Source organism: Folsomia candida, unplaced genomic scaffold (genome assembly GCF_002217175.1).
Source record: "Folsomia candida strain VU population unplaced genomic scaffold, ASM221717v1 Fcan01_Sc017, whole genome shotgun sequence".
Taxonomy (NCBI): domain Eukaryota; kingdom Metazoa; phylum Arthropoda; class Collembola; order Entomobryomorpha; family Isotomidae; genus Folsomia; species Folsomia candida.
Genome location: NW_019091209.1, coordinates 1,782,917 through 1,805,476, shown reverse-complemented (window position 1 = coordinate 1,805,476; position 22,560 = coordinate 1,782,917). Strand labels below are relative to the sequence as shown.

Here is a 22,560-nt window from a genome sequence, read left to right as displayed (position 1 = left end):
ATAGCATGCATATTTTGTATGTGTGTATTGTATCTAAACTGCACTGCATAAACGGCACTTCACTTTTTAGTATTGTGCAGTATCGGGGATAACATAATAATGAGTCCTTTGTCTAACATGCACTGAGCACTCCCCTCACCAATATAAATACACCTCCGTTATTCTCGCAATGGGGGTCTCACAGCGTATGTTCTCTGATTTTGGGCAAATTAGTGTCAATTGATGAGAAATTTAATTAGGATGAAATTTGCGAAAGACACGATCTCCTAATGGGCACGTTTGGCAAAGATATTTGCATTCGAAGAGGAGAAAACGCGTTTTAAAGTCGACCAATTTTGCACTTTACAAATTTACTACGCGTTTTCTCCTCTTGGGATGCAAATGCCAAACGTGCCCATTGAGAGATCGTGTCTTTTGCAAATTTCATACTAACTGAATTTGTGATCGATTGAGACTAGTTTGCCCAAAATCGGAGAGCATACTCTGGGAGACTTCCATTATCAGTAAGAACGTCTCCGTAGACTAAAAGTGACTTGAAGTTTGATTGTTTCCTTTCACAATGAAATCAATATATTTTGTAAATTTATATGCTCAACACGATGCGATGCGATGGAATGGCGTACACTGAGAGTAAAAGTGTGTATGATATGATTTAAGAGGTGTGTTAAAAACTAGAGGTCTTGAAATAGCAGACACATATTCGTGTAATCTCTGTTTAGAAAAGATTAGCAAATGCATTTCCGACGACACGGATTGATAAAACACTAACGCCAAAAAAGCATGAAGCTAAAAAACATGACGCTGAGTATGCCCATGAGGGATCACTTTAAAATGTGCCCGATAATGATCTGCATTTTTATGGAGATTTTCTTGGCTTCGCATTTACGACACATTTTGGGGACAACAAAACTTTAACAATTTATTACTTCATACATAACACTAAACTCACATATGTACGTATTTAACTAACTGTATTTAATAGTTCGTATTCGTTCTAAACTGAACCGCTGCCATTGTCGCGTCGCTGACGCAAGTCTTATTTCCGGAGCAAGATCTGCTCCCCGCGTTGTGAGAAGCATCCCCACCACACGACTTCCAACAAGACAACAAGTCCCCATAGGCTTGGCGATATTGGCGATTCGACCCGGCGTAGATGAACGGGTTAATAACGGCCGAACTCCACGCGAGGATGGACGCAATGATGTGCAGCACTCCAGGAAATCGGCGTGCCTTTAAATAATTACGTAAAAATATAGTGTCCTTACAATCACAAAGGGGTATTCATTACGTGTTCGAATTGTTGGCAAAAAAACAAAGTTAGCAATTTCGTAAGAAAAATTTTGCCTTGAAAATTCATTTGCGAACTTGCGCATCTCATCAATGGCTGGTATTCAGTTCGTCAAATTTTTTCAAAATTTTGTTGAAATGCGAATATGTAAACTTGTAATAAATACCCTAACTCAAGTTTATAAATTGCGTCGCCAGATACGTACCTCGTCATCAATCACATTGAATATCATCAACGGCAGGAAGGAAATCAGATACGTGGCGAATATGATAAACATCATTTTCGTTAGACGAATCTCATCTCGACGTTCCTTCTGGTGACGAGCATTCCGCTGACGAGGATCCACAACGACTCGTTCCGATCCCGTGGGGCGAATCCTATACAAAAAATTCTGAAAACAAATTTCAAAAATTTCAAAAATTTACAAATTTCTTCTTCTCCATACTGAAACGATCTCAGGGTCCGTTTGCTATTCCGGACTTTGAAGAAGATGCAGGTGTAGCAGAAAATTATTGCGATGCAGGGGAGAAGAATGCCAAAAATGAAGAGAAACTTTTTCGGCGAGGTGCCATCCTTTTTGAGAATTGTGCAGGAAAAGCTGACCGGATCCAGGCCGAGGGATCCCCACAGTTTGAGGGCAGGTAGGACTAACAGGCCGAAGGAGAAGATCCAGATGAACAAGACCATCAAAGCCACGTTGCACGGGGAGTAGATCCGGTCGTACAAATTGTTGTGGGAGATGAGGACGTATCTGAAATATGATAAGTAAAATTTGGGTCAGAGGTCAACGTCGCTGAGGTTACGCCGCCACGTTGGAAAGCGTACGTCGCCACGTCGCCGGACGCCAGTAGTATTTTACGTTTTGTTAAATTTGATTCCCTATTCCTTAAAAACATTGAGACGCCGTCCCGCGCCACTGACGCCTCCGAAAAATTATCCGGCTAGGTTTGTGGTAGCAACATTGTTGTCCGAACACTACCACGTTGGTAACAATAAGTTTCCCAAGAAATTTTCACCTGTTAATCGCAATCAGCGTAATGTTCAGCAGAGACGCTCCGAAATTTGCGTAGAAGAAAAATGGAAAAATTTGACAAAGGAGGTCATCAAAAATCCAGGCCTGGTGCTGTAATTACATAAGTAAATACATAATTTTAAAAAATACCCACATTTGAGCCATATTTTTATCCACAACTCACAATATATCTTGACGCCGTCAATGGTAAATTGATCGTACAGAATAAAAAATCCGAAAAACATAAACTCAGTACGAACCACGTTGTCGCATTTCCTCGTAATTTCTTATTTTCTAAAAGTGCCCAAATTGTGCCCAAGTTTCCTTAAGAAATATATATTTAATCAAATCACATATTATTTCTTTTCAATAAAAACTTTCCAATCAGATTTTTTTAGGATATATTTTTACCAATAACTCCAACGATGATGAAGACAATGGCAAATGTCGCAGCAACCCAGGCAGCTTGTGGTGGGTAGAAAGGTGAGAAATTTGAGACAATGGAATCGTTACTCGCAAAAATTTCGGTCTCATCATTCGTCGAGGTGAAATTTGCACTGAAATTTGCACTATCAATGCCGTCTCGATTGAAATCCTCCATTGTTCAAATCCAACAACTATTTTTCACTATTTCTTATCTTTACTCATGAATCTTATCACTTATCGAATTTCTTCACTTAACATTCCATCTTTTCAAAATTTCCTGGTCCACGCACGATACAGTCACAAAAATATCATTTATTTATTACCAATCTGACCGTATTTATTACCACCACCGTTAAACACTGAACAATCCAGACTTGCAAGAAGAAGACAAACAAAGAGGAAAGGTTTCCCCGGAAAGTTGGTCTTCATCTCCTTGCTGAAGAGTGACTGTCAGATCCCAAACGGTACTTTTTGATCTTGCGTCCACCTTTTTTTTAAAACACCAGCAGCAGCATTGCTACGTACGTAATGCAATACAATCAGTAATCCTTACTGGAAAAATATCTGCTTCTTTCTTCTTTCCTTCCCCCTACCATCCAATCGTATCGTGTGATTATTATTATTATTCCTACGTTTGTTGAAGGGTGCCTTTTGGAAATAAAAATCCGGCCTGAATATCTTCTACTAGACGGATTACTTTATAAGTATTTTCTCCCCTGACTGACTTAACTCGTCGTAACTTCATGGTTTAAAAAACCATGAAGTTGTTTTTTCCTTCGAGAAATCGGTTTCTAATCCAGAACAAGAAATATGAACAAGATAAACGGCAAGTAAAGTTGTACTTATGTCGATGTCCAGGACATGCACGTTACGTACATGGGATGCTCTCCCGAACTTAAACTATTGCCCCGATAAATTCCTGGATATTTAAGCCGAAAAATTCCTTATTTCATGTCCTGGACATTGCAAACTCTACTTTATTGAGAGATCGGATTATACATAAACTTATGTATAATCCGATCTGAAAGGGAAAGTTGAGACACAAAAATTTAAATTTAAAATCCACATGCAATGGACCCTTAAACTGGTAACTAAAGGTCTAAACGTATGCCGATGTTCAGGGCACTTACGTACATATTTCTCAATTATTAATTATTTCCCCGATTATTGCTCTGATTGCCAGGATATTTAAGCCGGAAAATTCCTCCAATTTACTTATTTTATGTCCTGGACATTGCAAACTCTACTCTTTATTAAGAGATCGGATTATAAGTAAGCACAATATTGGTCGTGTCTCTTCTTCTTCTGAACACATATTTTTACAGACTTTTCTGCTCTGGGCTCATCTCCAATAACACGTTTAATGGTGTAATGCAATCACCTAATAGGTCGGGGATGATGAGATGAGACCTCTGCTCAAATCGCTATTTAGGACTTTTTTCATTTCACTCTCCTTAGAAAAATATTGGTCTGTCGGGGAAAAAAAGAAACTGCCAGATTTTACTGTTTACTCCAACATCTCACTTACTTATCCTTAGTTTCAATCCACTCAAAAATTCTGATATTTCTTGCGTGGATATTTTTATACCGAGAAGAAGAAGAAGAAGAGGACGATTGATTCATGACGATGATTTTACCCCATTTTAAAAAGTAGGTTGGCTGAGTGCAGTGGAGCCGATCCAATTTACGAGTCGTTTTCAATTTTATGACTTTAATTTTATAAATGCAAATTTTCTTCCACGGGGGAAAAATAAACACGAAATAAATATTGTAATTCAACAACGCTTTAAATTCTTCAGCCACTCTAAAACTTTGACAACTGAACTAACTGAAATATCAATGAATTCTTAAACTTAAACCCGACGTATAAAAAAAGTGTTGATGTCAAAAGTGTGTATGTCAGTTAGAGTTGTCTGTATGCCTACGAACAGTGGCCGCGGAAGCCGTGGGGACATGTGGGGACATTAACATTGTAGGATGGGGGAGGGACGGGTTTATATAAGATGGGGACATCGAACAACCTTGGGGACATTGTCCCTCTGTCCCCTCAAGCTTCCGCAGCCACTGCCCACGAAGATACAGATAAGTAAATATTTTTGACTTTTTGTCATCTGAGGAGCTGCTTAATTTAATTATAGTTGGTTATCAGGTTTAATTCAATACAATAATTGGGACAGGAAGGGGACATATTATTATACATTTACTTATACAACATGTTTATAACTTCGTGTCGCGACGGGACCAGTATTAATGTAAATTACTGAAAAGTGTAGCATGCAGATTCTCGTATGACTGAGGATTTTTAATGAAATAACGACGTGTAGCATGGGAAGGTAATAAGTTATGTTATAATTCGTAGGAATTTGGGCCTTCCATACATGCATGGGAATCATCGCTTGGGTGCCAATTTTAGGTACCCTTCACCCTGTTCACTTCACAATACAATAAAACCTGGGGTGAGGAGGGGGTCAAAGTTACATGCATATATATTTCTTCAGTATTAATCCAGTTTCTCACGATACACATCTTCTGTCAGACTCGCAGTGTTTCGGGTGCAAGTATTAAACACTAGCAAGATATAACGGGAAGAAAGTGGTTTCTTGCAGCTGAATATTTTGACCTGGGAGAAATGCAAGGTGCAAGAAACTGCGCCCCGTCGCTGTAAATAGGTCACACAGCGCGTGGCTAGATAGAGCATAATATTTATCACACTTTCTCCCAGTTTCTTGCACTTTACATTTCTTGCGTCTCTTACTTTACAGTGCAAGAAATAGCAAAGCCACAAGAAACGAAACACTACAGACTCGAATGTGAACATGGGTATACTGTCGGATTGTTGAAAGATGCCAATCTGAACCAATCGCAGAATCCAGTCCGTCTATGAGATGGATGTGGTTCCTCAACATCCGAAAAGGACTTACCATGTACATATGCAATTCCTCGGTATTTTAATTGCGAAATTTTTCAAGTGCTTTCTCTTAATACAAGGCAGGAATTGTAATGGTCTTAAAATTTTTAGGTCATGCAAAAACACTATTTATCTTAAGTAATACACAAACAATTGTACACCTTTATTTACAAAGTTGTAAGATATTTAATGATATCTTACACTTATTTCTTCCACATATTTACCTGAAATTAATATTCATTTAGTTCAACACTACATATATTACCAATTTTCCACCATGGCTTGTTCATACAATTGTAGTAACAAATGGATTAAAAGGTGAAAGGCCCAAATAGATTAATAACTATATAAATACTTTTCTAGCTTAACCTTAACCACGATTGTATAATTATTCACGTCTCAAATTCAACTTAAATCGTATTTAATACATAAACATCTGAACAAAGTTTTTTTCCTACTCGTACACACATAAATATTATGGAATGGGTAGAAGACATAATAGATATGTAATCGAAACTTAAGTGGTTCCACTACAGATACATAGAATTGGTTGAAAAAATTACTACTACTTGAACTTTGTACATGTTATAGTTCCTGGTTTTTAAGACATGCAAGTTTGCTTTCAATGCTACATTTTAATACGAATTTAATAAATCTCTTTATGAAAACTTTATGCCGTCAGGATAATGACGGCGAATGTATGTATGTAATAGAATGACTATTTATGTGGCATATAGATGGTCCAGTTTGCAGAAATTATGTGCATAAGTACGTACACACTGAATACGTGCACCAATACTAAATACGTAATGTCTAAGGTTGACATGTAATAAACCGTCTCAAACGAACATAAAAAAGTGGCGTCGAAACGATTGAAATTTCCTTTAAAATGACAACGTATATGGCAATTATGTATTTTTTACATTTGACCTTGTCCTCGTTCGGCCATGGGTTGGTCAGAGGTCAAAAGTACTGACGACGTTGTGAAATTTCCGTTAAAATGCCAGCGCATATGAGAATTAAGGTTAAATTTAATTTTGGACCACATCCATGGCACTGTGGGGGTAGCCCGATTGACCCCACTTTCGAACTCGATCGAGAACTAAAAATTGGAAGCACAACGGTGAAAACGGCGTTTGATTAAGTTGAGGTGTTCTGGAGATAACCTGTTTACGGACGGACGGACGGACAGACAAAAGTGACAAAGCGATCACAATAAGCGGCTGACCCCACTTGATAATGGCACACAAAATTAAATGACATTAAAACTTTTTAGATGACAATGAATTTTCTTCCAAACTTATTACAATGCACGTACACATTATTTTGCAAACTTTGCATGATTGAATACTTGTAACACATGTATATGTAGCAAATATTTAATTATTTTATACTCGGTGCAGTTGTATTTAGTTAGGGTGTTAAATAAGGTGTATTTATTACTCTAAAAATAATAATATGTCGTCTAAATCTAAACTCGATCTTATCCTATTTTTAACAATATTTCTACTTTTTTCATCCCACGCACAAAACTTTGCTAGCAAAAGGCCAGGTTTCTTTGCCAAGTGTACCCTTCATTTCATCTCAGATTTTAAAAACCTGGGAAATTATGCAGAATTCGTTTTTGAAAACTTACTCATACAAAATCCGTACAGCCCGATGGTACTGGATGACCAGCCAGGTGGTCTCATTACACGAAGCCGATACTCTCCGGCAAAACTTTTCAACTTTTCGATTCCCTTGTTCACCGCGTTTACACATTTCCATCCCAAATTTTCCCCCGTAATTGTTACATTTCTGGAATTTGCGTTTCACAAAAATGTATCGTATTTTCAACGTGAACTCATATTTTTGACTAAACTACTGCCTTTGGCGAATGAAAATCCCAGCTATATCTTCTTAATCGTGCCTCCTCAATATTTTAGGGTATTGTTAGCTTTCGGCTTTCCCCTGGAAGTTTCACTAACATCAAAATTTATTTTTTTGTTTGGAAATGTTATGTTAATTTTTTGCATTCCATGCGAATATTTCCAACTGGTAGAATCTTTAGAAAATTTGGGAGAAGTGGATCACCTGTGGGAAAAATATAATTGGAAATTGCAAAAGCGAATAGTTTATGGAATACCTCGTCCCAAACTGTTAAATTTAAGATTTTGTGGGGCGAATTTTGGCGATTTTTTAAACAACAAGGTCGAATGTGTGTTAGAATTAATCAGTAGGAAGCATAATTTTACGCATATCATGCTTAAAAGTGAGCATGACGAAATGGTAAAATTAAAAAAATTCGACCCAAGAGTTTTACCGGTTCCTTTACCATTATGGGGACATTTGGCAAATCGGGCCTATAACGAACTCTACATTATCAAGAGAAGTCCAGTAAAATGGGATTGGTACGTCCACGGCATAACTTTTCTACCCTTCGAGTTCCTAATCCTGACGCCAATGTCGTCCTACAGCTTCGAAACGCTCGTGATGCCGTTTGACGCTTGGATCTGGACCGCGACCCTGATCTCGTTTGGGGCCACGGTCGCTATCCTGACGGTCCTGACGGCTTCCTCCCACTTGAAGGGCTCCCTCTTCAAGAACTTCTGGGACAAAGTGTTCTGGACGATTTCCGTCATATTTGACCAAACAGATACTGAATTTACATCTGTGGAGTTTAAAAGTACGTCCGGCAGTGTGACACGAATGCTGCAAGTTTGGATCGCCATTTGGTACTTTATCACCTTCTTTCTCGGGATGGTGTACAAGGGGTCACTCTTTTCCTGGCTGACGGCGACCCTCCCGCTCACAGTGCCGACCAGTTTGGAGTCCTTGGTAGATTCTGACTGGCCAATTGTGACAATTACTGCGGGAAAGACAGAACTTGGGGCGACGTCGATCTTGAAATTCTCCATAATTCCCGACCTTCTTTACGGAATTAAACCCAGCACTGAACTCACCGGGGAAGGCAAAATGTACAACTTTCTGACAAAATTGAACAACAAAGTCGAATTTATTACGGGAAACGTGTTCGAAATTGGACTCAACGTGACGGAAAATCGGAGAGTGCAGTCGTTCTCTAATTCTACGGTTAAATTTAACCTGCCCTGCGTCATTTTGGACGAAGTTTCCAAACTCAACGCGCTCGTGGGAGGAATTACAATGTTTACAAATCCAGCCATTGTTCGAAATCATGAAATGACCCCGTTCATTTCTCGTGTACCGTGGCACGGCGAGAGAAATTTTCTGTATCCTTTGTTCGCCCGTGGTTTAGGACAATTAGTGCAGTCTGGAATTTTCTCGAAATGGGACCAGTTCGACCAAATCTCGGAACAACTGGGGGGAGCGAGAGGACTTAACAAGACGCATAAAGGTATCGTTACAAAATCAAGGTACAACATGGTACGGGAGGTTAAGAAGAAGATTCAGTTCGCGGAAGCGTCCGCCGTGTCGATAAGCGCGATGAAATATGCTTTCTCGTTTTGTGCTATGATCCTATGTCTTGGATTGGTGGCGTTTGTAGGGGAAGTCTACAATTTTGGGAATGTTGCGAATAATTTTGCGAATAATTTTGCGAGTTGGAGAAACCCAACGGACATTGTTTACTTCAATCGAGATGAGGTGCGTCAAAAGTTGGGGGACACGGGACGGAAGGGACGAGCTGATAAGGTTGATTTTGACGTACCACAATTTAGATTCGTCTGGTAGTTATGTAGATATCGTAAAATTATATGTACATCTCGATAAGTGAGAATAGTACCATTGCCTGGGCGTACTCGCGACGACTTTCGCACATGAAATTTCAACAAATTTATGAAATTTGCAAGATTTCCGAAACTTTTTGATGAGATTTTTGCTCAGAAATTTACCCAGGAAATCGAAATATTCTTTAGTTATAAGATTATTTCGCAAATTATGAAATGCGCTGTAAGACTTTGACGTGAGCACGCCTATTTCACAACAAATTGTGTATATATCTCTTCACAAGTTTATTATTATTAAACTCGTAACTTTTTACAACTCATCCTCCCTCACAAATCTTAATTGTACTTGGAATTGTTACATATATCAATTTACATACTTAAAATAACGATATGTAAATGTACAAACCCATGTTTGTATTATATATCAATACGTAGTAGTAAATACAGTAAAATAATAACAAAACAAAAAAAAGATTAACAAGTAAGTTAACAATTATTCAACAAAATTTGAGTATCATAAAATTCCATTTTTTACATAAAATTCAGATCCAAACTAAATAATCCTTTACACATTTAACTAACTAAACTACGCCTTCATATTATTCATATCCCCATAATTCGACATCGAAGAAAAATGGCACCTCGGAATTGACACTATTGACCGCTCCCTCTCCTCAAACTGTTCCATCTGCATTGGCGGCGGGACGCCCAGGATGGGCGTCCTTTTTCTCGACAGTGCCATCAAAATTAGTAAAATGACTAAAGCACCCGCACAATGCCACGCAAACGTGAGACTTATCCAGATCAAGGCACTATTATAATCGTCACTGCTCGACCACGTGACCGACGACGAGGTCGGATTGAACAAAATGAACCCCGCCTGGATAAACCAGCTTCCATGCAATAAGGAAAACAGGGCCCTTCCAAACCGCACTATGCGACTCCACGGCATCACAATTTCCACCAAAGTTATCAGCGCGCACGCGTAAATCGCGCACACCAACAAAAGGTGGACATGCTGCTCGATGAAGGACTCGTGGTTTCTGTGCAGGTTGAACATGAGCCCTTCAATCAGGAAGGCGAGGGAGAGGGCGAACTTCTCCAGGCCGAAGGGCATCACGGTGGGACAGTAGAAAACGAGGACATCGACCAATCCGGAGAGGGCGAAGAACAAGTAAATCGTGGCGTAGAGGATGTGCCCCACGAATTTGAATTCGCCCTGCGGATAAGCCGCGTGCAACGAGGCGCCCAACCCGAGACTCGCCACGCCCAATTTGGTAAGACCTTGAAGCGGCCAATGTTCCAGTTTGCAGGGGCACCGGCGTCGCCGCTTTTTCGTGGAGGAACTCCCCCGAGACGAGGAACGTGTTGTGTCCAGCGTGTAAACGTGATCGCTTGGGTTATCTGAGGTCGCGTCGAGGGACCATTTTAGGGCGAAGGCGATTAATACGGAGCCAGAGAGGACGTAACCGGCGAATTGTGGCATGTTGATTTTTGTTTAGGGGGGAAAGAACCTGGAAAAAGTAGAGTAATTTTTATGAAATTTTAGGCAAAATCAAAATTTGGTACATATTTTTTGTGTGACACTCACCGATTAATTTTTTCTCGTATGAATTGCTAACATACTAAAAAATGAGTTGGTCTGCTGGTGACATCATCGTCCTCCTCATCATCATCCGTCCTCCTTCTTAATGGGTATCCTTGAATTTATGCTGCAGCGTCTGAAAAAATAATGAAAATATTAAATAACTTTCTCAGAATGTGGACTCTTTTTTAGTATATTTCGATTAAAAATGTGGCAAACACATGTATGTAGCAGGAGATTAATTACGTGCAGATTTTCACACGCAGACCCCAATTTTTTTGTAAATCTGAGATCTCTACTTTAAATCGTATGATTTCCTGACAGCACAGACCCGACCGGAGAGAAGCAAGTTCATAAGCAAAAATTGAGCACATATACGTAAGTAAGTAATAACAAGGCCGAGCCATTTAGCAAAACTGAATGCAGGAGACATGTGTGCAATTTTATGTATTTTATGAATGCATGATTAATCATTTACTCCTCGCGTGTATTACTGTATATTACTTACTACTAAATGCTACTACTGGTACTGGTGTGGGGTACATATGCTTCCTCCTATATATTCTATTCACTGGTTGATTAAAATGTGATTGATGAAAAGAAGTAAATTACATATAGTTAATACTGCCCATTTTTTGAAAAATGTGCAAAATTTCTGTAATATACGAAATCAGTTTTTCGTTTTATGGTTAGACATTCAAACTACTTTTGGACCGTCAAAAAGTGTCCAACATTGGAAAATGGGGCAATTGTTACAAGTTCTTTATAAACGACTTCGTTGCAAATGTATGCACAGATTCTCCCATTAATTTCGAGCATTTTGGTGTGTCAATACCACGAAATTTGGAGAAATTCAAGTTTTCTTATGAGAAATTAAGAAATTTTCTCAACCATGACTTATTACACGCTAAAATCTCAAAATTAATGAGTTGTTACATACACATACGCGAACGGAATATCGAAAGAGTCAATAATGAAAACCTCGCCACATTTTCCCCCATTTTCTATTTTGGTCACTTTTTGGAATTTTGGACGCCCAAAATCTGGTGTCCAAAACTGGTTAAAACCCGTTTTGTACTACAATCTTGAAGTGGTTACAACTACGGCGAAACCCTGCACAAATTATAACACCAATCTCTAAATCCATCCTATAAATATCAGGAAAAAAGATTTACAATCGTCTCTCTCTACTTCAACACGAACGTCCGTCATCCACAGTGGTACAGAAATAACAACATAATAATTTCACTTTTTCTTTAATGTAGCGCAAAAAAAAGAACTAATAAAGTACTACACGCCGACATTTCCTGATTTCCGCTAATAAAGTGTGCATTGTTTCCCTCCTCGTTGAACATAAATAAATAAAATACCGAGCTAAATAAAGTTATCATCTACAACAAAGTGAAGACGACGCAGCACAAAAGTCACACCACGTTTAGCACAAACATACACAGTGGCCGCGGAAGCTTGAGGGGACAGAGGGTCGTCTGCCCGTCCCTTCCCCCCTATCCTGCAATGTTAATGTCCCCACATGTCCCCACGGTCGTTCGATGTCCCCATCTTATACAAACCCGTCCCTCCCCTATCCCACAATGTTAATGCCCCCACATGTCCCCACCCCTTCCGCGGCCACTGCACATCCACACATATCAATCCAACCCAACTACAAAAAATACCTCGACTCGATTAATCAATCCGTTCAATTATTGTTATTGTTACACTATTTTTATTTACACGGTTCAAAACTGTACGCTTAACAAGCGTACATTTATTTATGGATGAACGACTAAAAACCTGATATGTACCCTCAGTCAGTAAATCCTGTCCGTCGCGAATTGATATTTTATTTCGTATAAAAAATCATTTAGTTCACCGGAAGTTGGGTGAACAAAGAGTTAAGTAAATGAAAAAGGAAGGATGAGAAAGAGACTCGTCTTCTTCTTATAACAACTCAACGCACGTATTAAAAAATTAAATGTAGCGATTTATCTTTATCTCCTAATCCCATCTTGGGCGGAATGGAGTGACGTATCGAATTAAAAATGTCACTAGATTAAAATTATGTATGTACAAAAGGGTAATTTAACCCTTTTGTACAAAGTATGTAACATAACATGACATTTCTTTTTTCCTCTTTGATGTGACATGAAATTTGATAATATTCAAGTCACTCGACTGGAAAAAAGAGCTTCAAACTTTAAAAATCGTTACGTAACTCGTATGTATATACGTAATGTTATGTACTTAGCATTCATGCACTCACCAAATATGGATTTGACCACAACTTGTTGATCTCTGATGAGTCGCTGACTCCTCTTTGTTCAGCTTTTGGAGATGAGCAAAGCTGCCAAATTTATAAGCCTCCTTATTCAACGAAACCAGCCTCACTTTTATATTTAAACAGCACCAGAATCCACATATCTTCTTGTCCAGCAGAGCACGCAAACAATTTCACAATCGAGAAGCCAAGATAAAAACAAGCCTGACTTTAATAATGTCCAGCAGCAGCAGAAGCGTGGTGGTCACATATTTATTTATTTTAGTATGCGAAAGTATGTAGATATGTAATATTCTCTCACGAAGACCAATTCGTCGCCGATGTTGTTGCCGTTGTCACTATTTTTATTAGACTGACAACCAAAGTCTGCTGAGGATGAGAAATGAAATGACTCCTCAACCGAAGTCGTGGTGTAAAAAAGATATCAACTTTATACATACATACATAAGTAGAAGTATGGGTAGATTATTGTTAGTTGGGTACATGCACTACCTATGAACAGACCAGGCCAGACCAGGCCAGACCAGACCAAAGAGATGAACCACCTTTATGCTCAACATTTCTTATGTATGCTTTGCTACTAATAGCCGGTATTGCATACTGCATACATATTTATACATTTTGCATCCATCCACTGCCATGCCACATTAGAGTTTTTGGGGATGTATAAGCTAAACTAAACCATTAAAAAAATGAGGATGTATGAATGATTGTACTTTTACGTGTATCGCTGCAGTTTGAGCATTCATGTAAGGAAACCGAAGATAAAGGTACAACAAGTAGTAGAAATTTTGTGATACCGACGAGGGTCGAGACAGGATTTCAGTGTGTGACGACTTTAGAAGACTTTTTTTATCCGTATCGTGCTGGGCATGCATATCAGTCAAGTCAGCCCTTCCCCTAATTTCTGGAAGTGCAGTGCACGAGGACTTTAGAATTTGCACCTGGCTTGGCTTATATTTAGACGTATGTATGGAGGCTGGATAGGGATCGAGGGGACGGACCCTTGAATAAATAAATTTGGGTGTTAGTAGAATTCTTAGAACTAATACTATTTGAGGTGACATGAGATGAGACGATATCGACGACAAAGTGAGACTCTTCACTCACCCACTACCCGATGGTAATGTGACTGATAAGAAATAAGAGTAGAATTCTAGGAAAACATGGTTGTAATGAATGTATTACAAGCATTCGATGTTACAGTTGTATTATCATCAGGTAATTAAAAAAATAATGTTTTGGAAATTGTCAAACAAATTTAGAATTAAAATCAAGGACCAACAATAACATTACTGAGTTGTCATTGATAAGAAACAGATAACTCATACGATTAGAATCCTCGAAAGACGTGGTTATTTGCATAAAACAATACTTTCGATACTACACTTACATCATCATCAAATAATTAACAAAAATAATATCGTGGAAATTGTCAAGCAAATTTATAGTTAAAATCAAGGATACCAATAATCTTACTAAGTTATCATTGATAAGAACCATTCACTACTTACTTACACATCAATACCTCAAATGAGACATAATAATATTCTGCCCGGAATTTCTCATACCGAGAAATCTGGACATATATTTCCTTATCCAGCCCGGAGATTCCCAGCCGGGTACTGTTCGCCACCTGATGGCGGTTTGCGGAATGGTTCACATTTTTGTGGGCTGTTTGGTTCAGAGTTCCAAAGGCTGTGACAGATCTTCGGAGCTTCAGAATAATATGTACATTGAGATAGGAGATTGTTGACTTGACAAATGCTGCAGGTCGTCGACGAGTCTGGAGGTGGTTATCTTTCTGACCTGGGCGCCAGTCAGAGGAAGGAATGAGTTTGCTTCACGGAAGACATGATCTTAATCCACCTCCGCAAATTTAAGAATTGGGTCGTCTGGTGAGTCTATTTGAATTTGTAATTTGCCGACAATGTTCTTAATTAGCTGGACTAACAGGTCTTGGACTTATCTCTGGGCCTTCTGGTTTCTCCTTGTTGTATTTGTTCTCTACTATTTGAGAGGACCTCTTAAAATATCTGAAAATATCGGCATGGGTAAGTAGAATGATGATCCTTTAGTGGTTCGACCTTTAATGATAAGTAAACAATCTAAAGATTTTCTCTTATCTTCACCCAGCTACCATGTTTTTGAGCACGTTGACGCCAAAGTTCTATGTCGCGTTGACTGGGACGTCGTCGCTTATTTCGGGACTGATTTTGGTACAAATTATTAATCAGAAGGAGTTGAAAAGTTTAGATTTGTTGACTTTAGTGTTGTGATTATGTTGTTGTCTTTAGATTTTTGAGTGGTGGTACTATCGCAAATATGGGACTTCCTTTATTGAACAAGTCTCCCTCAATCATTTGGGACCTTTGCTAGGTCCTCAAGATTATAATGGAAATACGAACGGCGAAGCGAATGGGAACGCAACGTCGCCAAGTCAAACACAATCTACGCAAGGTAGTAAATATATTGTTAAGCTTTTTTCATAGTCATTAAGTATTTTGAAGCAACTATTTCAGTAATAATTAACTCGCTAATTTTTGACATGTTTCTGTTTTTGTAGAGTGTAAAGTTTGGCGAAATCCAATGAATTTATTCCGTGGTGCAGAATATTTACGTTACTTCAACCAAATGAAGAAAGAACCGTTAACATTTTATGACATGAACTTGTCAGCTCAAGATCACCAGACATTCTTTACTTGTGATAGTGATGCAAACAGATCTGAATACTCTAGTGAGTTTACAAACTACTGATGATGATATGACTTTTTGGCGATAATTTCCATGCGTGGGGTCGATTTGTGGTGCAAATGCGTTTGCCGTGAAACAAGCGGGGACGAAAATCAGGAGAAGAAGAATTTGTCGTTTTGAAATCTTTTTGTTAAGGATCCGTTTTTTTCTCGGCGTGGGAATTTTTCGAGATTTTCTTCCCCCGGTTTTTTAAAAAAACAACAGAACGATCGAACCCACGTTTCAATTCGTAGTTTTCTTATCCATCTTTTAAAATTCTAATCTATTTATTGCTCGTTTTTTGGTGTAGTTATGCAGACTGCGTGGAGAGAGAGGAATCCTCAGGAGAGAGTCAATGGAGCCAAGGCGGCGCTGGAGAAGAATCCAGACTGCGCCACGGCTTACATCCTTCTCGCAGAGGAAGATGCTTGTACAATCGTCGAGAGTGAAAAACTACTCAAACAAGCCATGAAAGCTGCAGAGTCCAATTTAAGAAAGTCACAATTATCCCAACCTCATGGAGGGAATGGTGACAACGTTTTAAGTAAGCAGATTTTAATTTACTCCATTAGGGTTGAAGAAATCAAAGGAATTACTTATCTGACTAACACTTATCATGTTGTTGACTTATCTCTTATAGGGAGGGACATCAATGTATTGATATACATAAAGCGACGATTAGCAATGTGTGCTAGAAAACTTGGGAGATTAAAAGAAGCTGTTAAAATGTTTCGCGATGTAAGAGGAAGAATCTAAATATCCAAAAATCAATCACCAAAACGTATCTTATTAATTTTTCATTTTTTGATTATTGATTTACTACAGTTAACGAAAGAGGTGCAGCCCATCATGAGTGTGCTCCACGTACATGAGAATCTCATAGAAGCCCTTTTAGAAATGCAAGCTTACGCCGATGTTCAAGCCGTCCTGGCAAAATACGACGACGGCTCTGTCCCCCGATCAGCAGCTCTGTGCTACACATCCGCACTTCTCAAAGTTCGACAGGTTTCTGAAAAGTGAGTAATTTATGAAATATGTGTACTTTTTCTATATTTATTTTTAACACTATCAACATTAAGTAATTATATGTTGCACAGGTTCATGACAGAATCCGGCTTAATAAAACGAAGTCTGAGCGCTTCAGAGATGAATGCGATTGAAGCAATTCATCGAGCTGTTGAATACAATCCACACGTACCCAAGGTAAATTTATTTCCTAAAATAAAATGGTTTCTTATTTTATGAATACATTTTCATTAATATAGTTTAATTTGTTGTGTTCCGCAGTATCTCCTAGAATTAAAACCAATGGTATTCCCACCTGAACACTTGTTAAAAAGGGGTGATTCTGAAGCCGTCTGCTATGTATTTTTCCATTTGCAACATTGGAAAAGAGTCGATGGAGCGTTACAATTGCTAGCTTGCACGTGGGAAGGAACATTTGCATCAATTCCACGACCATTGGAAAAGGGGAACCTATTCTTTCCCTATCCTCCCTGCACCGAGTGTCCAGATCGTGAAATATTGCCAGGTTAGTATTTGGTTACCAACAATTTTTAAAATGATGACAAGTTGTTATTACATTTTTTTGTACTTGGGTTTCCACAGCCCATCACGAAGTAAGCGTCTTTCCCGAACGTGAAACCCCATTCTTTATCATGTTCACTGCGGGTCTGTGCACTTTTACGGCACTTATTGCATTTCTAACTCACCAATACCCCGATCAGATGGCCATTGTTGCCAAAACTGTGAGTACCCTAATCTATTCATCAATGATAAATAAACTATTCTAATAAACCATTACTTCAAAATTGACCCAGGTCGTTGGATGGATGTCTCTCCCAGTCATTTATATAATGGACAAACTTGAAAATCTGTTGCCAGCAAGCTTTCTTCAAATCCTATCCAGAGTATAACCACCACCGACAGCAGTTTATCTTCATTTGTCTGAATTGGACTAGTCTTTGTCGATTCGACGCCGCAAATAAAAATACTCCAACATCATAAACTTCCAACGCAAAGTGACAAGTCAGCCATTCACCCACCCAAACCACACCAAACTCTGTAAAGAAAGAAGTACCACCATCATCATAATCCATGACACACCCACTCAACAAGCTACTTCACTCCATGGGGAAAAACGGAATAATAATAATTACCTCTAGTCAGTCATCTTCATCCGTGCAGTGACTTGACGGTACGATACTGAGTTTTAAGATATGTTAAAATCTTAATACATTAACTGCTTCCAATTTCTCTAATACTTCCAAAAAGAATGTATCAAACATGGTGATATAATAATAATTCAAACGGGAAATAATAATTTCGTTGCTTGGTTAAAACATAATAATTTTACGGAGTGGAGAAAATTTACGATTTTTACGATATTCCGATAGTATTTTAATTTGATACTTATATACTTTTTTGACTTCAGGCCATTCCCAATTATAATTAGTATAATCAAATCACTGCGTTTATTTGCTCTTATTTATAATTTGTATCCTTACTTAATTCTAATAATAATAATTATGCAGCCAATAATTAATTTTATATTATTAATAACTGGGTTTGTTAACAGAAAAGTGGAGAAGTACTTGTAATCCAAGAGCTGATAAAAGGCATTCATCATTGTTGTTCTCGTACATATAAATTGTCGCTTAGACAGAAGACAGTGCAAGACAGTTAGTTAGTTAATTACTTGTAGTCCGCATGCGTATTTAGTACTACTTTTAGACATAGTGAAACCACGGGTATTATAATATTGCTGACATTTATTTACAAGCAATATCGTTATCGGGTCACATCGGTTGTTATCTATTTACTTACTTTTCTCTGCTAGATTACGTAGATACACGGTGCGCGATGCAATACCAAAAAATACTTACCAACAACAATGAACCACACGACACGTGTTAGAAAATATCCAACATTTTGCCTTAGACGATTAACCAAGCATTAATTTCTTAAAATTCATTACCAATTCAAAACTTTACCTTGACAGCAATACGCTCTCTAATAATAAAGGAGGGCGACGATCATCGGCAGGATGTGTGTGTGTGTTTTTTCATATTTAGCCTCACTGATAACTACTTAACATTGTTCTTTATTGTTCTTATTTGTACTAGAAAATTGTCCTCGTCGGTATCCGTATCCGTATTTGTGGTGGTATTTATTGTTGGTTAAAGATGATGACAACGGTGCGTAATCAGTGTCCCTCAATTAGTAGATAAGTAGATATCGTCGTAATTTTTTGTCGGGATGTTTCATGTTCTTCCATCCCATCGCTGTCTGTGGTATTATTATTTTGTGGACTGATGACTTTTAAAGAGAAGAATGAAAGCAATGCATGATGGGGAAAAAGAGGGTCAAGTTATGTAGCTAAATACATACACAATTAAATAATGGATGATTGATAATACACAATTATTAATCCAAGTGCTGAGAAATTAATTAATTAATTAATTAATTATCTACTTCAGCAGAACTGACTAGTCATACTCATTATGAAAAAAAACTCATCATGCTTCGTCAACATGGAGGAAAAGGTATGTAAGTAAAAGTGGAAATTGTCTCGTTTATTTTAAAATTATAATTTTATTCTTGTCCGTGAGTATAGTTTTTTTTTCTTTTGTAATTAATTATCAATGAATTTATCATCTCTTAGCGCGTCGAATTGTTAGTAGAGTAATACTAATAATTATTAAGACTACATAATTAATTAGCAATGATGATTAATGACATTAAAATTTTTGCAAATACATAAGTATACCTCATACGTAAATATGTATATGTACTACGACATAAACTGTAATCAAATATACTTCAAAAGACTAAAAACATTGGAACATGCCGTTCAAGAATAATTTGTGACGGGAGGAGTTAAGGAATAAAATATTTTATTCTTGTGAAAATTTTACTCTTGAAAAAAAACAATGTTTATTCATCTGTTAAAAAATTATTATGGAATTATCTGCATACATTTACATATTTATTTAACTGGCCTGTTAGCAATGCATCATGAAACTGAGTCTCAAGTTGAGACTCTCAACAAGCATACTTATGCAAAAGGCATACTACTCGTCTCAATTTCCCCGCTTGGCTTGCCCCTTCATTAGAACGTATGTAGAATGTATGTACTAAGGTGATTAGTCTCATCTCGCCTCTCAGAAGGATCTCATCTACATAGCCTATTTACATAGTTATAAAAAGTGTTATCTGACTTTTTACCTATTACGCAGTTAACACTTAGCAAATTCAGGACACTCGTCTCAATTTCCCCACTTTGCTCGTCCCTACTTTAGAATGATGTAGTGTGATTAGTCTCATCTCGCCTCTCATGCTAAAAACCATCTAGCTACCCGACATAGTTGGAAAAAGTGTTATCTATCTCACTTTAAACTTAACACTTTTTGGTTATTAATTAAGATTAAGATAGATATATACAATGAGATCGTGTTTTTTCGCACTCGGACGATTTTCAAGTTTGATGGTTTAAAATTTTCGTAATATTGAGTAGATCAAAAATCCGTAATAATATTGGGGTGGCCCATTGGTGGTTTTCGAGATCAGAGCCAATATATGCGAATTTTTTGCAAATTTTGAGTTTTGTCTGAAACTCGTCCAAATTTGGGTTAAATATTACTGGAAATAATTTTTAAAATAATTTTGGACTAGAATTTGGCCGCTGCCTCGATTTCCGACCCCAATTTACCCCAATTTATTTATAGTACTCTGGATATATGAAATAGGGTTATTGAAAAAGCTTCATGAAAATAAATAGTAGTTATTTATCATCATTACTGTGGTCCATTATTGTTCTATTAGTAGTTTTAGTGCCAAAATGCTACTAAAGCGACTAAAGCGAGTGCATGGCTCCGCACCAGTTTTCATTCTCGAGTTGTGTTTAAAAATGTATCTCTGTCTGTGGTGTTTGTTCACTTCATGAGCAGCCGACTCTAATTTTTTTGGAATTAGAACTTGAATTATTTGCATTATTACATTAGAAAGAATGGCCGGCTCATTAAGTGAGGCAGCGAAGGCCCTTGTGGACGAATTTAAGCGAAACCGACTAACCGAACTGGGCCTTGAAGTTGTAGAGTCCATGGCCTCGCAATTCCAAACGGATCTTGATACCGAAGTGGATGTTCGAAATGTAAGTGTAGGAAATATTTAGAGATATTTTGTGACATGTGTAAGGAAAGTCATATGGCAGTCAATTTCTGAGCTGATCAATTCATGAAAATTCAGGAACTGCGGACCGTGTCACGAGCGCTTGAAAAAGCAACCAAACGTGTTCTCCACATCCTCCAACGCATTCATTTGGAGGCTGAATCTGATGAAAAGAGTAAGTGCCGTCCAGGATTTTCGATGTCATAATTGTGCAATTTAACCTATCATACTATTATACACATTTTTTATGTATTTTTTATTGTGCCTATCCATTTTGCATTACATGTGCAGCTACTAAACTTGGGGAGACAGGGATGGACCTAATAATTAAGGACGTAGCTCCTATCCTCGCACAGATAGGGGAAAAATTGCCACCCAGCGAGTACTATAAATACGCCGACTTCTTCCGATTCAATGTCATCAAGAGTGTATTTGCCATCGGACTTTCTAAATTTCTTCTGGACGGCTCATTTGCTACCGTCCAGTTTGTAGCGTCAATTCTACAAAGTATGATGGTCACACTGAAATATTAATATTTTAGAATTAAGGTAAACTAAATACGCTTATTGTTCCAATGGTATTATAGTTCCCACTGCTGAGACACGTAAAAGTGGAGGCATTTTTCTCGAGTGGGAGGAATATTTGGAGGTTGGTGTACTTCAATAACCTCAAAATGACCTTCATCTAATTTACAATTCTTAACAAATAACATATGTGGCGACGCTCATGCAAATTACGTATTTATAGGGTATGATTGACGTTGGACAAGAATTAGCCCGTCTTGCAAAAAACTGTGTTATATTAGGTATGATTAGCACACTACCTTCATTGTTTTAGGTACGATTAATATTTATTATAAAATAAAATTTGTGCATGATAAACTTATCTAGACAATTACGGTCTGGTTGCGAAGATTCACAGCTATATTTCCACTCTCACCTTCGGCTTCAGTGGTATGAACTTTAAGAACGACGGACTACGAAGAAGATTCGATTCCTTGAAGTGAGTGCTTTCTCTTGACTAGTTAATCTTTGATGTTAATGGCAAACTCTAACAATATGACACGTAAATTAATATTTTACTTTTTCCGATAACAGATATGACTCGAGGGCCATTGAAGAAGTTGTGTACGATTTGAAAATGCAAAAAAGTGCTGCCAAAAGCAACTCTTAGGACATTATGAGTTAGTTCGAATAACATGCTCCGCAAGTATTTAATACCCATTATTGTTTTCCATTACATTTGCACATAATTTTTTATTAAATTGAGAAGTTGTGAAGATTCAAAATTATTCCAAGAGTTATTTCTTTGACTAGAAAACCGTTTCTATTCTATGATAAGACACTTACAGTACAATGGCATACACCGTTCATTTGTTATTGTCATTATTGCTTAGCGTCCTTGATAATCCGACTAAGAATAAGCTGCATGAGTTTAAAAGATTGATCATCCTCCAGAACCTACAAAAATCGTAT

At 37.8% G+C, this 22,560-nt stretch overlaps 4 protein-coding genes across 9 annotated transcripts; 2 read left to right on the top strand and 2 right to left on the bottom strand.

Moving 5' to 3' along the window:
- Window positions 1-892: 892 nt before the first annotated feature.
- Window positions 893-4,593, bottom strand: LOC110856728 (protein trapped in endoderm-1). 3 transcript variants are annotated; one of them, XM_035857296.1, is made up of 7 exons: window positions 3,861-4,593; window positions 2,712-3,374; window positions 2,485-2,624; window positions 2,305-2,411; window positions 1,734-2,039; window positions 1,494-1,665; window positions 893-1,230 (listed from the first exon to the last, which is right to left on the bottom strand). In XM_035857296.1, the coding sequence occupies exons 2-7, from the start codon at window positions 2,899-2,901 to the stop codon at window positions 976-978; spliced, it is 1,170 nt and encodes a 389-aa protein (XP_035713189.1). In that variant the 5' UTR covers window positions 2,902-3,374; window positions 3,861-4,593; the 3' UTR covers window positions 893-975. The 3 variants fall into 3 exon arrangements, with proteins under 3 accessions (XP_035713189.1, XP_035713191.1, XP_035713190.1); XM_035857298.1 differs by having other exon boundaries at window positions 3,942-4,593; XM_035857297.1 differs by lacking the exon at window positions 3,861-4,593 and having other exon boundaries at window positions 2,712-3,796.
- A 4,993-nt stretch (window positions 4,594-9,586) lies between these two features.
- LOC110857004 (transmembrane protein 45B) lies at window positions 9,587-13,549 on the bottom strand. 4 transcript variants are annotated; one of them, XM_022105597.2, is made up of 3 exons: window positions 13,169-13,549; window positions 10,912-11,041; window positions 9,587-10,834 (listed from the first exon to the last, which is right to left on the bottom strand). In XM_022105597.2, exon 3 carries the CDS (start codon window positions 10,804-10,806, stop codon window positions 9,907-9,909), a length of 900 nt encoding a protein of 299 aa, XP_021961289.1. In that variant the 5' UTR covers window positions 10,807-10,834; window positions 10,912-11,041; window positions 13,169-13,549; the 3' UTR covers window positions 9,587-9,906. The 4 variants fall into 4 exon arrangements, with proteins under 4 accessions (XP_021961289.1, XP_035713370.1, XP_021961290.1 ...); XM_035857477.1 differs by lacking the exon at window positions 13,169-13,549 and adding an exon at window positions 12,711-12,838; XM_022105598.2 differs by lacking the exon at window positions 13,169-13,549 and adding an exon at window positions 11,127-11,836.
- A 465-nt stretch (window positions 13,550-14,014) lies between these two features.
- Window positions 14,015-19,846, top strand: LOC110856851 (suppressor of tumorigenicity 7 protein homolog). The gene is made up of 12 exons (XM_022105428.2): window positions 14,015-15,081; window positions 15,140-15,237; window positions 15,320-15,402; window positions 15,481-15,643; window positions 15,750-15,920; window positions 16,227-16,460; window positions 16,557-16,654; window positions 16,742-16,932; window positions 17,014-17,119; window positions 17,204-17,447; window positions 17,525-17,664; window positions 17,737-19,846. Exons 1-12 carry the CDS (start codon window positions 15,038-15,040, stop codon window positions 17,830-17,832), a joined length of 1,668 nt encoding a protein of 555 aa, XP_021961120.1. The 5' UTR covers window positions 14,015-15,037; the 3' UTR covers window positions 17,833-19,846.
- A 969-nt stretch (window positions 19,847-20,815) lies between these two features.
- LOC110856853 (translin) lies at window positions 20,816-22,376 on the top strand. Its single transcript, XM_022105431.2, has 7 exons — window positions 20,816-21,068; window positions 21,164-21,260; window positions 21,377-21,592; window positions 21,672-21,733; window positions 21,833-21,890; window positions 21,976-22,087; window positions 22,183-22,376. Exons 1-7 carry the CDS (start codon window positions 20,925-20,927, stop codon window positions 22,256-22,258), a joined length of 765 nt encoding a protein of 254 aa, XP_021961123.1. The 5' UTR covers window positions 20,816-20,924; the 3' UTR covers window positions 22,259-22,376.
- The last annotated feature ends 184 nt before the right edge of the window (window positions 22,377-22,560 follow it).

Bases quoted from the DNA above. Each gene is read 5' to 3' on its own strand.
- LOC110856728 (XM_035857296.1), bottom strand. From the start codon at position 2,901: ATGGAGGATTTCAATCGAGACGGCATTGATAGTGCAAATTTCAGTGCA. The intron at 2,625-2,711 runs GTAAAAATATAT...ATATTTCTTAAG, and splicing joins CATCATCGTTGGAGTTATTG to GAAACTTGGGCACAATTTGG. The intron at 2,040-2,304 runs GTGAAAATTTCT...ATCATATTTCAG, and splicing joins ACGCTGATTGCGATTAACAG to ATACGTCCTCATCTCCCACA.
- LOC110857004 (XM_022105597.2), bottom strand. From the start codon at position 10,806: ATGCCACAATTCGCCGGTTACGTCCTCTCTGGCTCCGTATTAATCGCC.
- LOC110856851 (XM_022105428.2), top strand. From the start codon at position 15,038: ATGATCTTAATCCACCTCCGCAAATTTAAGAATTGGGTCGTCTG. The intron at 15,403-15,480 runs GTACAAATTATT...TGTTGTCTTTAG, and splicing joins TTATTTCGGGACTGATTTTG to ATTTTTGAGTGGTGGTACTA. The intron at 15,921-16,226 runs GTGAGTTTACAA...TTTTTGGTGTAG, and splicing joins AAACAGATCTGAATACTCTA to TTATGCAGACTGCGTGGAGA.
- LOC110856853 (XM_022105431.2), top strand. From the start codon at position 20,925: ATGGCCGGCTCATTAAGTGAGGCAGCGAAGGCCCTTGTGGACGAATTT. The intron at 21,593-21,671 runs GTATGATGGTCA...ATGGTATTATAG, and splicing joins TGTAGCGTCAATTCTACAAA to TTCCCACTGCTGAGACACGT. The intron at 21,734-21,832 runs GTTGGTGTACTT...ACGTATTTATAG, and splicing joins AGTGGGAGGAATATTTGGAG to GGTATGATTGACGTTGGACA.